The sequence below is a fragment of the Adiantum capillus-veneris genome, chromosome 12 (genome assembly GCF_014529385.1).
Source record: "Adiantum capillus-veneris isolate H3 chromosome 12, ASM1452938v2, whole genome shotgun sequence".
Taxonomy (NCBI): Eukaryota; Viridiplantae; Streptophyta; class Polypodiopsida; order Polypodiales; family Pteridaceae; genus Adiantum; species Adiantum capillus-veneris.
Genome location: NC_140942.1, coordinates 120373362 through 120384899, shown reverse-complemented (window position 1 = coordinate 120384899; position 11538 = coordinate 120373362). Strand labels below are relative to the sequence as shown.

Genomic DNA, 11538 nt, shown 5'->3' with positions numbered 1-11538 from the left:
AAAATTTCACAAGCTTCATCATCTCCCAAGTATACATACCCAAAATTACATTTGGTGTAATCTTGGAAATGTTGCTTGTATGGTGTCGCATGAAATGAAGCTCTAAAATCTACTATCTAAGAATTAGACACATTGTCTAATGAGAGAATTAGAGTGTCTTGAGCTACTTTACTTGCCACATTGGCTTTCGATGTTGGCTTGTTGTCTTGAGACCCCGACTCCTTCTTCTTTATGGACTAGCAATCCTTCTTGATGTGGCCCTTTTTGCGGCAGTTTAGAACTGACTTTGTACGTGACTTGCTCCGCTTTAAGTGATCACGACCCTTTTGGTTTTTGAACCTCTCCTTCGATCTTCCCCTTCTTTTCGTTGACAATGCATCACTTGATGATTCACCTGTGCTTCTCCTCCGTATTTTCTCGCTTAGAAGAACACCCACAACATCATCAAACTTAAGAGTCTTTGTGTCAGAGACAGAGGTACTTACAGCCATCACAAAGGCTATCCCAACTATCCGATATAAATGATAGTATAAGGAGGGCTCTCACTTCATCGTTGAAATTGACCTTCAATGATCGAAGTTGACTTATGTCGGTGTTAAAGTTGTTTAGGTGTTCTACAAATGAACCATTCTCTACTATTTTTAGATTGAACAAGCGCTTCATGAGAAATACTTTATTGGATGCCGATGGTTTCTCGTAGAGGCTGTCAAGTGACTTCATCAAGTCCTCCGTGGTCTTCATCTCTGAAACGTTGAAGGCCACCGTTGACGCCAAGCTTAGCCGGATTGTTCCTAATGCCTTTCGATCAAGGACAGTCCATGCTTCATGCCATCGTTGCGGGCTTCTTTGCAAGACCGTTTACCTCAAATGAGAGAATCGTTTATCAATACCTCAGTGTTTGAGAAAGGTGTGTCTGAGCTTAGGCTTAAGCAGATTGAAAATCGAGATTAGCCGGTTGCAAAGGATGGTAAAGGAAAAAAAACTCGATAAAATATACTAGAAAATAGTTCGAATATTTTGAAAATTTCTAATAGTATTTCTAGTTTGTATTTGTATAAGGAGGAAACTTGCCGCTTAGACAAAAAGACTTTCTCGAAGACTGCATTATAAAGTCAAACTCCTATGAATATTTTGTTTAATGTTTTGATCTCTAAAGTCATTTTCAAGCATGCAGCCAAAGTAAATGCTACCGTGGAGAATAGCTTTCTATATTAAATTTTTAACTTTCTATTCACAAAACTTTTGAATCCCTTAGGGACACTTGTCTCTCAAAGAGGGTGTAAGGAAACAATTGAAGAGACAACAAAGTTATTTTACAAAGACCCTTGCTATGTGGCGCTCATCCAGCCAAATAATCCAACGGCCTTGGTGTTGCAACAACCTTGCACAATGAACCCTATGGCCTTCCACATGCCAAAAATGCCGTTTGAGGGCAAGGGTAAAAGGAAAATTTCCGCCCTAAAATAGAAAAAAAAGAAATGAATTTTGTATTTCTGGGAAATTAATTTTTCCCGAACAGCAAACCCTTTCACAAGGTACCCCTCAGGACTATTTGACACCCCCCTTGGAACTCGTGTCACATTGGGGCAATCAATTGCTCTGTCGACGGAGTCACCTGTCAATCGATCGTTGCCCATGTCTCCACAGCTCATTTGGTTGTCTACCTCAACGACACACTTTTTTCAAGAGTGTATCGACCTCCCATGGTCAACCAGAGCACTAATCTCTCAATCTGATTGGACATAGTTTGTAATTATGTGTATGTGAACGATACAATTTTATATTAAAACAATACAACTATAACACTTATTAAAACAATACAACTATAACACTTATTAAAACCTACTTTCGATAAATCTTTCCGCACTGGGTCACTTCGCACGCGGCACATGGAGTAGAAAATGAGCCGTCGCTTTTGCGTGACGGTAGGACACAGTTGACTGATGCGGCAACAGCACAGGGACCATGGTGAGAGAGAAGCTTTTGCGTCTTTGTGCGTTCGACAGCTTTGGCGGCAGGGTCCGAAGCTGCAGGGGTAGAGGCCGATGGACTGAGGACGTCCTCATGTACGCACCCTTTGAGGGACAAACAACAAGAGGGAATAGGATTGTAAAAGGGTTCTCTTTTGAAGTCTGCGCCATCTTCTTCCTTAAATTGTGAGATACGACTTGTAAGAGGCTTCTCTTCTGAATCCTGCGCTATGATCTTCTGTAAATTTGGCCTCACAGATATGACCACCCCCTCCTTCAAGCATGTTCACAGGCCCATCTTACCCGTTGCATGTGGCATACCACTTTTGTCATTTAACCACAGCCGACCCGTGCTGTCCCGGTTCCTTTGCAAGGCAGATTGCCTTGAAAGCAGGAAGCAGATGGAAATGTCTGCAAGCTGTGAAGGAGATCCCCGTGTGAAGAGGATTGCTTCGACTATTCGAGTCGTGCCGGATTTTCCCAAGCCAGGTACGTGACTCTCATTATGATGTCTTTGCGTTACCTTGACCTCATAAGCAGACCATTTGGCCTGCTGTCAAGGAGCCTTGTTTCGCCCTGCCCAACAAACTTAGCTTTTCTTTCTTTGCTTCTAATAGTCCCGATGACCTATGCTTACATTGTCATAGATATGCACACCTCTTAGAATTTTCTGCATACACTTGCACCTTTCATCTTTTGTATTTAACTAAACTCACGTTTTCTTTCCGTTTCCAAAATTCTTTTCTATTTCTATATAAATATTGATTAGTGAGCAGCTACAAAGTTGATTTTTGGCCAACAGAAACACTTTGTTTGTCTCTTTGCACAACTAATTACATCTTAACTAATGCACATACCTATTTACTGTATACATGTATACTTGCATTGATGCATGTGGCTATTAACCATGGAAGTTTCTGTAGGTTGGCCTTACGGACTCAAATATGGGATGCCAATCATTGCAGGCTGTTACTTGAGTCTTGGCTCCTACGAGTCTCTAGCCTCAGCTATATCTCACAAGGGCATGGGAGGGGATGGGATCTACGGTGGGATGATTGAGCACTGTAGATTTTGGCCAAAGTAAACTTGGGTACCTGAACTTCGTCCCCCTTGCCTCCCCTCCCACCTTGGAGGACTGAACCCACAACTTGGGGGATGAGAGCCACGTGTCCTAACCCCATTGCCCCCCCTACGTATGTGGAACGTGGACGTCTTCTTTGAATTTTGACATGTAAACATATCGCAACGGGGGAAAGTAAACTCGGGTACCCAATTGTACTTCCGCGACAAGATCTATGACACTTTACTGGCTTGATAATCAACCACGGCGTTGTTCTTATGGAACAAAGGGATTCCTAGGAGGACGTCACACCCTTCCCAAGACATGATGTAAAAGTCCTTGTGCCCTAAATACCTCTGACAATGCAAACGGAGTTTGCCAATGATAGATGTAATGGAAACATCCCGTTCGGGTGTCGCTAGAACTTCCTCTACCTGTGGCTCCATTCTATCGGGCGTAATTCCAAGTCGGGCCGCCATTTCACCTCATAAAGAATCCGTACTCGTTGGTTGTTCAGAGGCCCCCAGCCCTTCAGAAGTTGACGCTTCCCTTTCTCCGTTTCTATGTTTCCTTGAACATGTGGAATTGAGTTTGAGCTTGGTGGAGCGGGTTCCTTCCTTGCTTATCTTGCCTCGTAGAGGCTTGTTCTTGCCGTTGCTGCTTTAGAGGGCAGTCCGGCTTCATATGTCCTTTCTCTCCACAGTAGAAGCATCTTCCTTCCTCACTGAAGGTTTGGAGTTGAGGAGAGAGATACTTAGTTCGCTTGCCATTGCCCTCTGGCTTCTTAGAATGATCATGGCCCCTAGATGGAGGACGTTTTCTTCCTTGGCCCCCTTGGTCATTGTAGACACCTCTTTGTCTCGCACGGTAGGTGCTATGCTCCATTTTTCTGGGCGTCCCAGTTGAGTGCAAATCCTCAGCAATAATTGCTGACTCCATCATCCTCTGAAGAGTGTCATGCGGATACACTTTCATACTCTTTCGTAGTTGCGGGCGGTTGGAGACCAGCTTCGAACTTTCGTTTCTTTTCCTCGTCGGCAATCTTCATGAAGGGAGTGACCTTCAGAAGAACCGACCAATACTTGTCCACATACTTCGTGACTCTCTCATGTTCCTTTTGGGCGAGCCAGTCCCATTCCTCTGTATGTCTTGCTCGAAGTCAGGCGGAAGAAATTGTTCATAAAATTCAGATTTGAATCTCTCCCAAGTTCTGGCCTGAGAAACTTCCAGAATCTTGGCTAACCACCAATTACTTGCCGTTTCCTTGAGGTGCATTCCCACATGGCGCAATTTGGATCTTTCTGTGAAGTGCCCATTGGTAAAGGCGACTTCAAACTGTCTGATGAAGGACAGTGCTTTGGAGATATCTCTCCGTCCGTGCCCATTGGTAAAGGCGACTTCAAACTGTCTGATGAAGGACAGTGCTTCCCTTTCTCCGTTTCTATGTTTCCTTGAACATGTGGAATTGAGTTTGAGCTTGGTGGAGCGGGTTCCTTCCTTGCTTATCTTGCCTCGTAGAGGCTTGTTCTTGCCGTTGCTGCTTTAGAGGGCAGTCCGGCTTCATATGTCCTTTCTCTCCACAGTAGAAGCATCTTCCTTCCTCACTGAAGGTTTGGAGTTGAGGAGAGAGATACTTAGTTCGCTTGCCATTGCCCTCTGGCTTCTTAGAATGATCATGGCCCCTAGATGGAGGACGTTTTCTTCCTTGGCCCCCTTGGTCATTGTAGACACCTCTTTGTCTCGCACGGTAGGTGCTATGCTCCATTTTTCTGGGCGTCCCAGTTGAGTGCAAATCCTCAGCAATAATTGCTGACTCCATCATCCTCTGAAGAGTGTCATGCGGATACACTTTCATACTCTTTCGTAGTTGCGGGCGGTTGGAGACCAGCTTCGAACTTTCGTTTCTTTTCCTCGTCGGCAATCTTCATGAAGGGAGTGACCTTCAGAAGAACCGACCAATACTTGTCCACATACTTCGTGACTCTCTCATGTTCCTTTTGGGCGAGCCAGTCCCATTCCTCTGTATGTCTTGCTCGAAGTCAGGCGGAAGAAATTGTTCATAAAATTCAGATTTGAATCTCTCCCAAGTTCTGGCCTGAGAAACTTCCAGAATCTTGGCTAACCACCAATTACTTGCCGTTTCCTTGAGGTGCATTCCCACATGGCGCAATTTGGATCTTTCTGTGAAGTGCCCATTGGTAAAGGCGACTTCAAACTGTCTGATGAAGGACAGTGCTTTGGAGATATCTCTCCGTCCGTTGTAGGTTTCGAACTTGATGTCCTTGTCGCCTGATTTGAAGACTCTCATGCGATGTTGAGACTTGCGACCATGCTTCTTGAATCGAGGCTTATCTTTAGGTTGATGTAGGGTAGTAGTAGTAGCGGCTTCCTTCTTCTGGCGAGACGATTGAGAAGTAGAAGTATAATTAGGAGAGTAAGATGGAGATGAGATAGAGATGTCCTTGCTCTCGTCCAGCAAAGAGAGCGCTTTTTCCTGGCCTTTCCTTGGAGTAGGCCGTTCATTCCGATCTGAAGATCCTTTGTGCACCTCGGCACGTTCTTCTTCTCTTTCTTCCTGTGGTCTCACGCCGATAGTGTGGTCTGGATGCTCGGCTGCATCGGTCCATTCGTTCTCTTTATTCCGCCCAAAAGCTTTTGGACATCTGGCAATAGTAAGATTTGTTGCAAATCCGCAAGCTGAGCTCGCACTTGTTGAAGCTCCTCTTCAACACTTCTCCCTTGGCTCGACATGGTCCTTCCCGTTCTTCCTGGAATTGTCCTTCTACGCAGAGAAAGAGAGGAGTCCGAGCTCTGATACCACTGTCACAAAACGGGAGCGTACATGAGCACTTAGAAATCTGAAAAATAAAATACTTTGCAAATGTGAGAGAAGGGAGAAGATCGACACAATATTGGGGACCAGAAGATGGGCCGGTCCCCCCCCCCGGTCAAGAGTATTCTTTATTCAGGGAGAATTCATATACAAGCACGAGAACCCGAGGAAACCCCTCCGTTCTGTAATCTTAGACCCGAAGGTCGTCTTTCTCGTAAAGGACTTGGGCACAAGGCCGTTCTTTCTCGTAAGGGACTTAGGCGTGAAGCCGTACTTTCTCGTAAGGGACCTAGGTGTGAAGCCGTACTTCTCGTGAGGGACTTTCCCGTAAGAAGGGAGATTCCTGCAAAACAAACCACACAAAGCAACAACTCGCAATGCGTATCAACAAATTATACCTGTCGCTCCTTGCTCGGAAAGGCGACCTCCGTACTCAGTCGTCACACGAACACTTGCAGATTCCCGTCGCCAACACTTGCTCCAGAATCCCCAGTGCTTCAGACTTCTGCTGCTCCTTGCCTTCTTCCAAAAACTGAACGCTGGCTGCCTTTTTATAGGCCCGTGCACCTGGCGGAAATAGGGCATAAAAGCAGAAGCTCTGGCGCTTCTAGAGAGAGGAGAGAGAGAGCTCGCTGTTTTCAGCCCATCCGTACAGCTTGCGTGGGTTTTTTTTTAACGTAAGCTTTTGGGGATGCTTTATTTTATTAATAAAAGGGACCGGTCACTTAAAAGTGGCCGGCCACTTTATAAAATAAAGTGTGAACTTGTTTAAACTTTAAAAACTCACTCAGTTAGTTAAAACAATGCTACACGAACACATTCCAGGCGTCCCCGGGTGCAGAACACGGCACAGATGGAATGCAGACATAGCTTCCTCGCGGGAAAGCATCTGCTCTCCCGCGAAAGTTCCTGCTTTTCGTAAAAAGTTTCTTTGAAGCCATCTTTATTCTTGTGCTTGCGTTCTTACGCGTATTTTCTTACTCAGTTTGGATTTCCTTCTCAGCCTACAGAATGCCCCCTTTCTGATGCACCCGTCACCCATCATGTGACGCATTAGGGGCACTCGTAACCCGGCTCTTTCCACCGAACTTACGAAAACTCCTTCGCGATGTTTACCGTCACCCATCAAATGACACATCAGAGTTGTCCGTTCTTGATGGCACTTCCTGTAGCTACAATCTTTTAACAGTTCTTAGTGTACACAATAAAATATCCTAGAGAAAGAAATTAATCATTAAAAATAAGAAAATAGTCCAATTAGCAACACGATAACTGCAAATGAGGCCTTGGCCTCCCTTTTATAATAATGGCCGGCCACACTGGCGTGGTTCACACTATGTCCGCCACTTGGCGTTTGGGATTTCCAATGGGTGTAGCAAGCCAGCTTTTCTAAGGCGCTCTGCCTTATTGACCGGACACTGAGCGCATCTCTTCACTTAGCTCTATGTAAGAGCGCATTCTTGGCCAATAGAAATATCGCTTGACCAAGCCAAACTTCTCTGGATGCCTCGGTGCCTAGCGCTAGGAACATCGTGGCATTCGCACAAAATCCTTTGTCGAATCTCATCGATTTCCGGCACGCAGACTTTACCATTTCTGAACAATAGTCCACCTCTAATGGAATATTGTCGCTGTCTCGTCTCTCCAGCACGACTCACTTGGGTCTCCAGACCACCCAAGCCTGTATACGAGTCATGCCCCGCTTCGACCTCGTTCCATATCTTGCCAAAATGACCATCTGAATGACATAGCCCTCGAAGAGCGAGAGAGAAATCCGTCGAGATTTCAGCCATAGACAAGTCATTGACCTCAAGAATCCTGTTGAGCGCATCGGCAACTTGATTGCTGGATCCTTTTCTATAACGGATCTCAAAGTCAAACTCTTGCATAAGCTCAACCCATCTAACCTTCTGGCCTGTGAGATCACCCTGATCACAGATATAGAGCAAGGAGTAATGATCTGTCCATGCAACAAACGTAGAGACATACAAGTAGTGCCGCCATTTCCTTAGGGCGTGGACTACGGCGTCAAGCTCCTTCTCATTTGTTGGATAACGCATCTTAGCGTCAGAAAGCTTCTTACTTTCAAACGCAATAGGACGTCCATCCTGGTATAATGCCGCACAATAGCATAATCACTATCATCCGTTGCAACCACAAACGGTTTGCTAGGATCCACAATGTGCAATATTGGCGCAGTAGTCACCAAGTGCTTTAGTGTCTGAAAGCTCTCATCGAGACGCTCATTCCAGACAACAGGGGGAATGAGGACCCGAAGTCTTCGGCCCTTTCACCCCTCCTTTTAAAAGTTGCGTAAGCGGAGCATCAAATTTAGAGTAATCCTTGATAAACTTGCGAAAGAATCTAGTAAAGCCTAAAAAGGACTTTACTCGGCGTACATTCTTCAAAATGGGCCAATTTCGCACTTTATCCAATTTTTCAGGGTCAACGCGAATTCCATCACAAGTAATGATGTGACCCAAGTACAGAAGCTCTTTCTTAAAGAATTCACACTTAGAAGCCTTAGCGTAAAGCTTCTCAGTTCTCAGTACTTCGAGAACAGTGCGTATATGCGCTAGGTGCTCATGCAAACTTCGGCTATAGATCAAGATATCATCAAGAAATACAACAACGAAGTTGCCTAAAAATGGTCTCAGCAGATCATTCATCATCTGTTGAAACGTAGCCGGAGCATTGGTCAAACCAAAAGGCAAGACCAAAAACTCGTAGTGACCATAACGCGTATGGAAGCCTGTCTTAGGTATATATATCTTCCAGTTTGATCCGTATCTGATGATAGCCTAATCGCAGGTCTATCTTCGTAAAATACAACGCTCCATGGAGCCGATCTATCAGATCGTCCATGCGCGGGAGCGGATATTTGTTCTTGACAGTGAGCTTATTCAACCCCTTGTAATCCACGCAGAAGCGCATAGTGTTATTCTTCTCTCGAGAAACTAACACTGGCGCTCCCCATGGGGACTTACTTGGTCGAACAAAACCCCTGTCGAGATAATCTTTCAGCTGCCGCTGAATCTTGTCCTCTTCGGTTTTACTAAACCGATAGGGTTGCTTTGAGAAGGGTTGGCTACCAGCCACCAACTCAATGCCATGATCTACTCCTCTCGAAGGCGGCAAGCCAGGAGGTAGATCATCAGGAAAAACATCCTCGAAATCCGTCATGATTCCTCGGACAAGGTTCGATTCGTCGGAATCCCAAAGTTCAACAGAAGAACATGAAACATTTTTACGAAATTCAGTGACAGAAGTACCAAGCACTAGTGAATCAAACCAAGCAGATTGTACACATTGATAAAAGTCAACATCAGAAGACTTTATTTCTTTATACATTTCCAAAGCAGTAACAACTAGTATTGCAAAACCATTATTTACAGACTTCTGATTACAAAGCAACACAGATACATGAGGCATGTTCTGCTTAACAAAAACAAGAGAGTGATGTACATAGTCTATATATGTCACTTGACACATCCAACCCTATGTGTCCGTGGACAAGCTACAACATGATCAGGGTTCAGTTAGTCCAGTCAGCCTAGATTTAGAAGTGATCTGGCACTTTTGTGAGTCTATTCGTAGACCGTGTATGCCCAGTCACTTAGTATAGATGCATATCCTCTGGTTGCACACAGCATGATCATAAGCATTCCCATCATAATCAATCCGAATCAGTTAGGGAAATTTTCCAATGATTTTAGCCTATTTTTCCTATTTTTGACATTTTTCACAGTAGGTAGGGCAATTTTGCTAAGTTTGTATATAAGCAAACCCAAGTTAGCACTAAATGGCAGAAGAGGCAGCAGGAGCTCCACCGCTCGACAGGCACCTTCTCAGCAAGAACCATCAAGAGCACCATAGCCTTGGCGTTTTCCCTCTCATTGCACTAGCGTTTTTGGTCATCGCCATCACCTCCCCCAAGCTGGCGTTTTCAACCTTGCAATCATCGCCAACATACCCAGATACCTAGCGTTTTCACTAACGCTACAAGGGGCTGCCAGCGTTTTCATTTTCAGCCTTCGATGAAGCAACTGTACCAGCGATTTCAGCATTCAAGACAGCAGCAGATTCAGCCCTGGATACTTGCAGAAGATCGTCATTTTCAGCCTCTCAAAACGCAGCCAAAACCAGCGTTTTCAGCCACCCGAATCAGCCCCAGATTTTCAGCCATAGCGTTTTTATGGACAGCAAATAGAAGACCGCAGATTTCACCCCTTAGGTCATCGTCGTGGTCCCCGTCGTCGTCACCGACATAGTCCCAAGTTGCATCAGTTTCCATGCATCATCGTTGTACCACTTTGTGCAATCAATAGTAGACCACTCTCGTCGACGAGTGGGTCCTTCGGAGGAGGGTTTTACAACGTCTCTGGTGTCGTATCTCTCTTCTCTCTCTATCTCTCAGTCTCATACACTTGCATGCACAGTGTCGATTCAATTTGTTTGTGACCATAGCATTCTCTCATTAAGAACGGAAGGCTCTACCTTCCATAAGAACAAAAGGAACCTTGAGCACAGTTCGGAGCACTCATCTTGAGCAAAGCGCAAACAATCATGATGCACCTAACATTGGTATCAGAGCTTTGGCAGTGTTCTGTATCACTCAAGGAAAGAACCACAAGAATCACAAGAATTTTTTTTGCTTGTTGCGGTCGCACGAACCCAAGTTCGCTTAGGCGTGTCGATTCCTAATCGTGTTTTTGAAGAGTGAAAGGAATCCCAAGAAAAAAGGGCTTGTCCGGACTCCCCTTGTGTCTCTTTTCACTCATTGAGAGCGGACCGTGCACTTAGCGGCCGGCCAATCGACGTGAGGTGGGAAAAAGCAACCTTGGTGTGAGCGCAAGGCCGCCAAGGGGTGTGCCCGCGGAAAAGAGTAGAACTTGGATGAAGAGAAGATCCTTCTCAAACGCGATTTGCAAGCGAAAGAAAACCTCAAGAACCCAAGTTCCTCGTGAACTTAAGAACCAAAGATCATAGTGCATGGTCGTCACCCGAAGCGGAATGGATACTTCGCATACAGGTGATGAGCATGAGAGAGGCGACGAAGAATTTTCCCCACCAGGAGATTTTTTCGACCCTCCCCCTTCGCCATCTACGCCACGAGTTGTACTAACTCCTATGGAGATGATGGTCAAGTCAATGATGGCCATGATGCTGGCACAACAAGAAGCGACTCGCATTACTTTGGAACGCAATGAAACAACAACAAGAAGCGAATCGAGTTGCGTTGGCACAACAAGAAACAAATCGTCTTGCTTTCGAACGCGAGCGCGATGAATGAAATGACCGAAAAGCAGAAAGGGAGGCCGAGCGTGAAGCTCAAAGAGAGCTACGCACTCAAGAATTGCTTCGACAAGTGCTAGCCTCGAAGTCCGAACCACCCAAAGATCGTGGGAGTTCCTCAAGTGGTGCAAGCCACGATGCGGATTCCAACAACCCAATCACCGAGAAGTTGACTTTCAGTAAGTATGGTGGTAAGATGGATGCTACGGTTATTCATTCTTGGTTGCATCAATTTAATGCTTATTTTGCGACAACTAAGAAGACAGGAAATAGCAAAGTTTTGACGACAGCTATGTACCTTGCCGGTGATGCCATCAATTGGTACCACGCATGGCAAGAGGCATAGCTAGCCGCGCACCTAGAGGAAGCCGACGAATTCA

At 45.4% G+C, this 11538-nt stretch overlaps 1 protein-coding gene across 2 annotated transcripts in view; it reads left to right on the top strand.

Moving 5' to 3' along the window:
• Positions 1-1893: 1893 nt before the first annotated feature.
• LOC147446425 (adenine phosphoribosyltransferase 3-like) overlaps positions 1894-11538 on the top strand; it is a 40300-nt gene continuing 30655 nt past the window's right edge. Inside the window, exon 1 of one of the 2 annotated variants that reach the window (XM_086525650.1) lies at positions 1894-2459. In XM_086525650.1, the coding sequence (XP_086381776.1) occupies positions 2201-2459 (259 nt within the window). In that variant the 5' untranslated portion in view covers positions 1894-2200. The remainder of the gene's footprint in view (positions 2460-11538) is intronic. The other variant, XM_086525649.1, reaches the window with a different exon arrangement.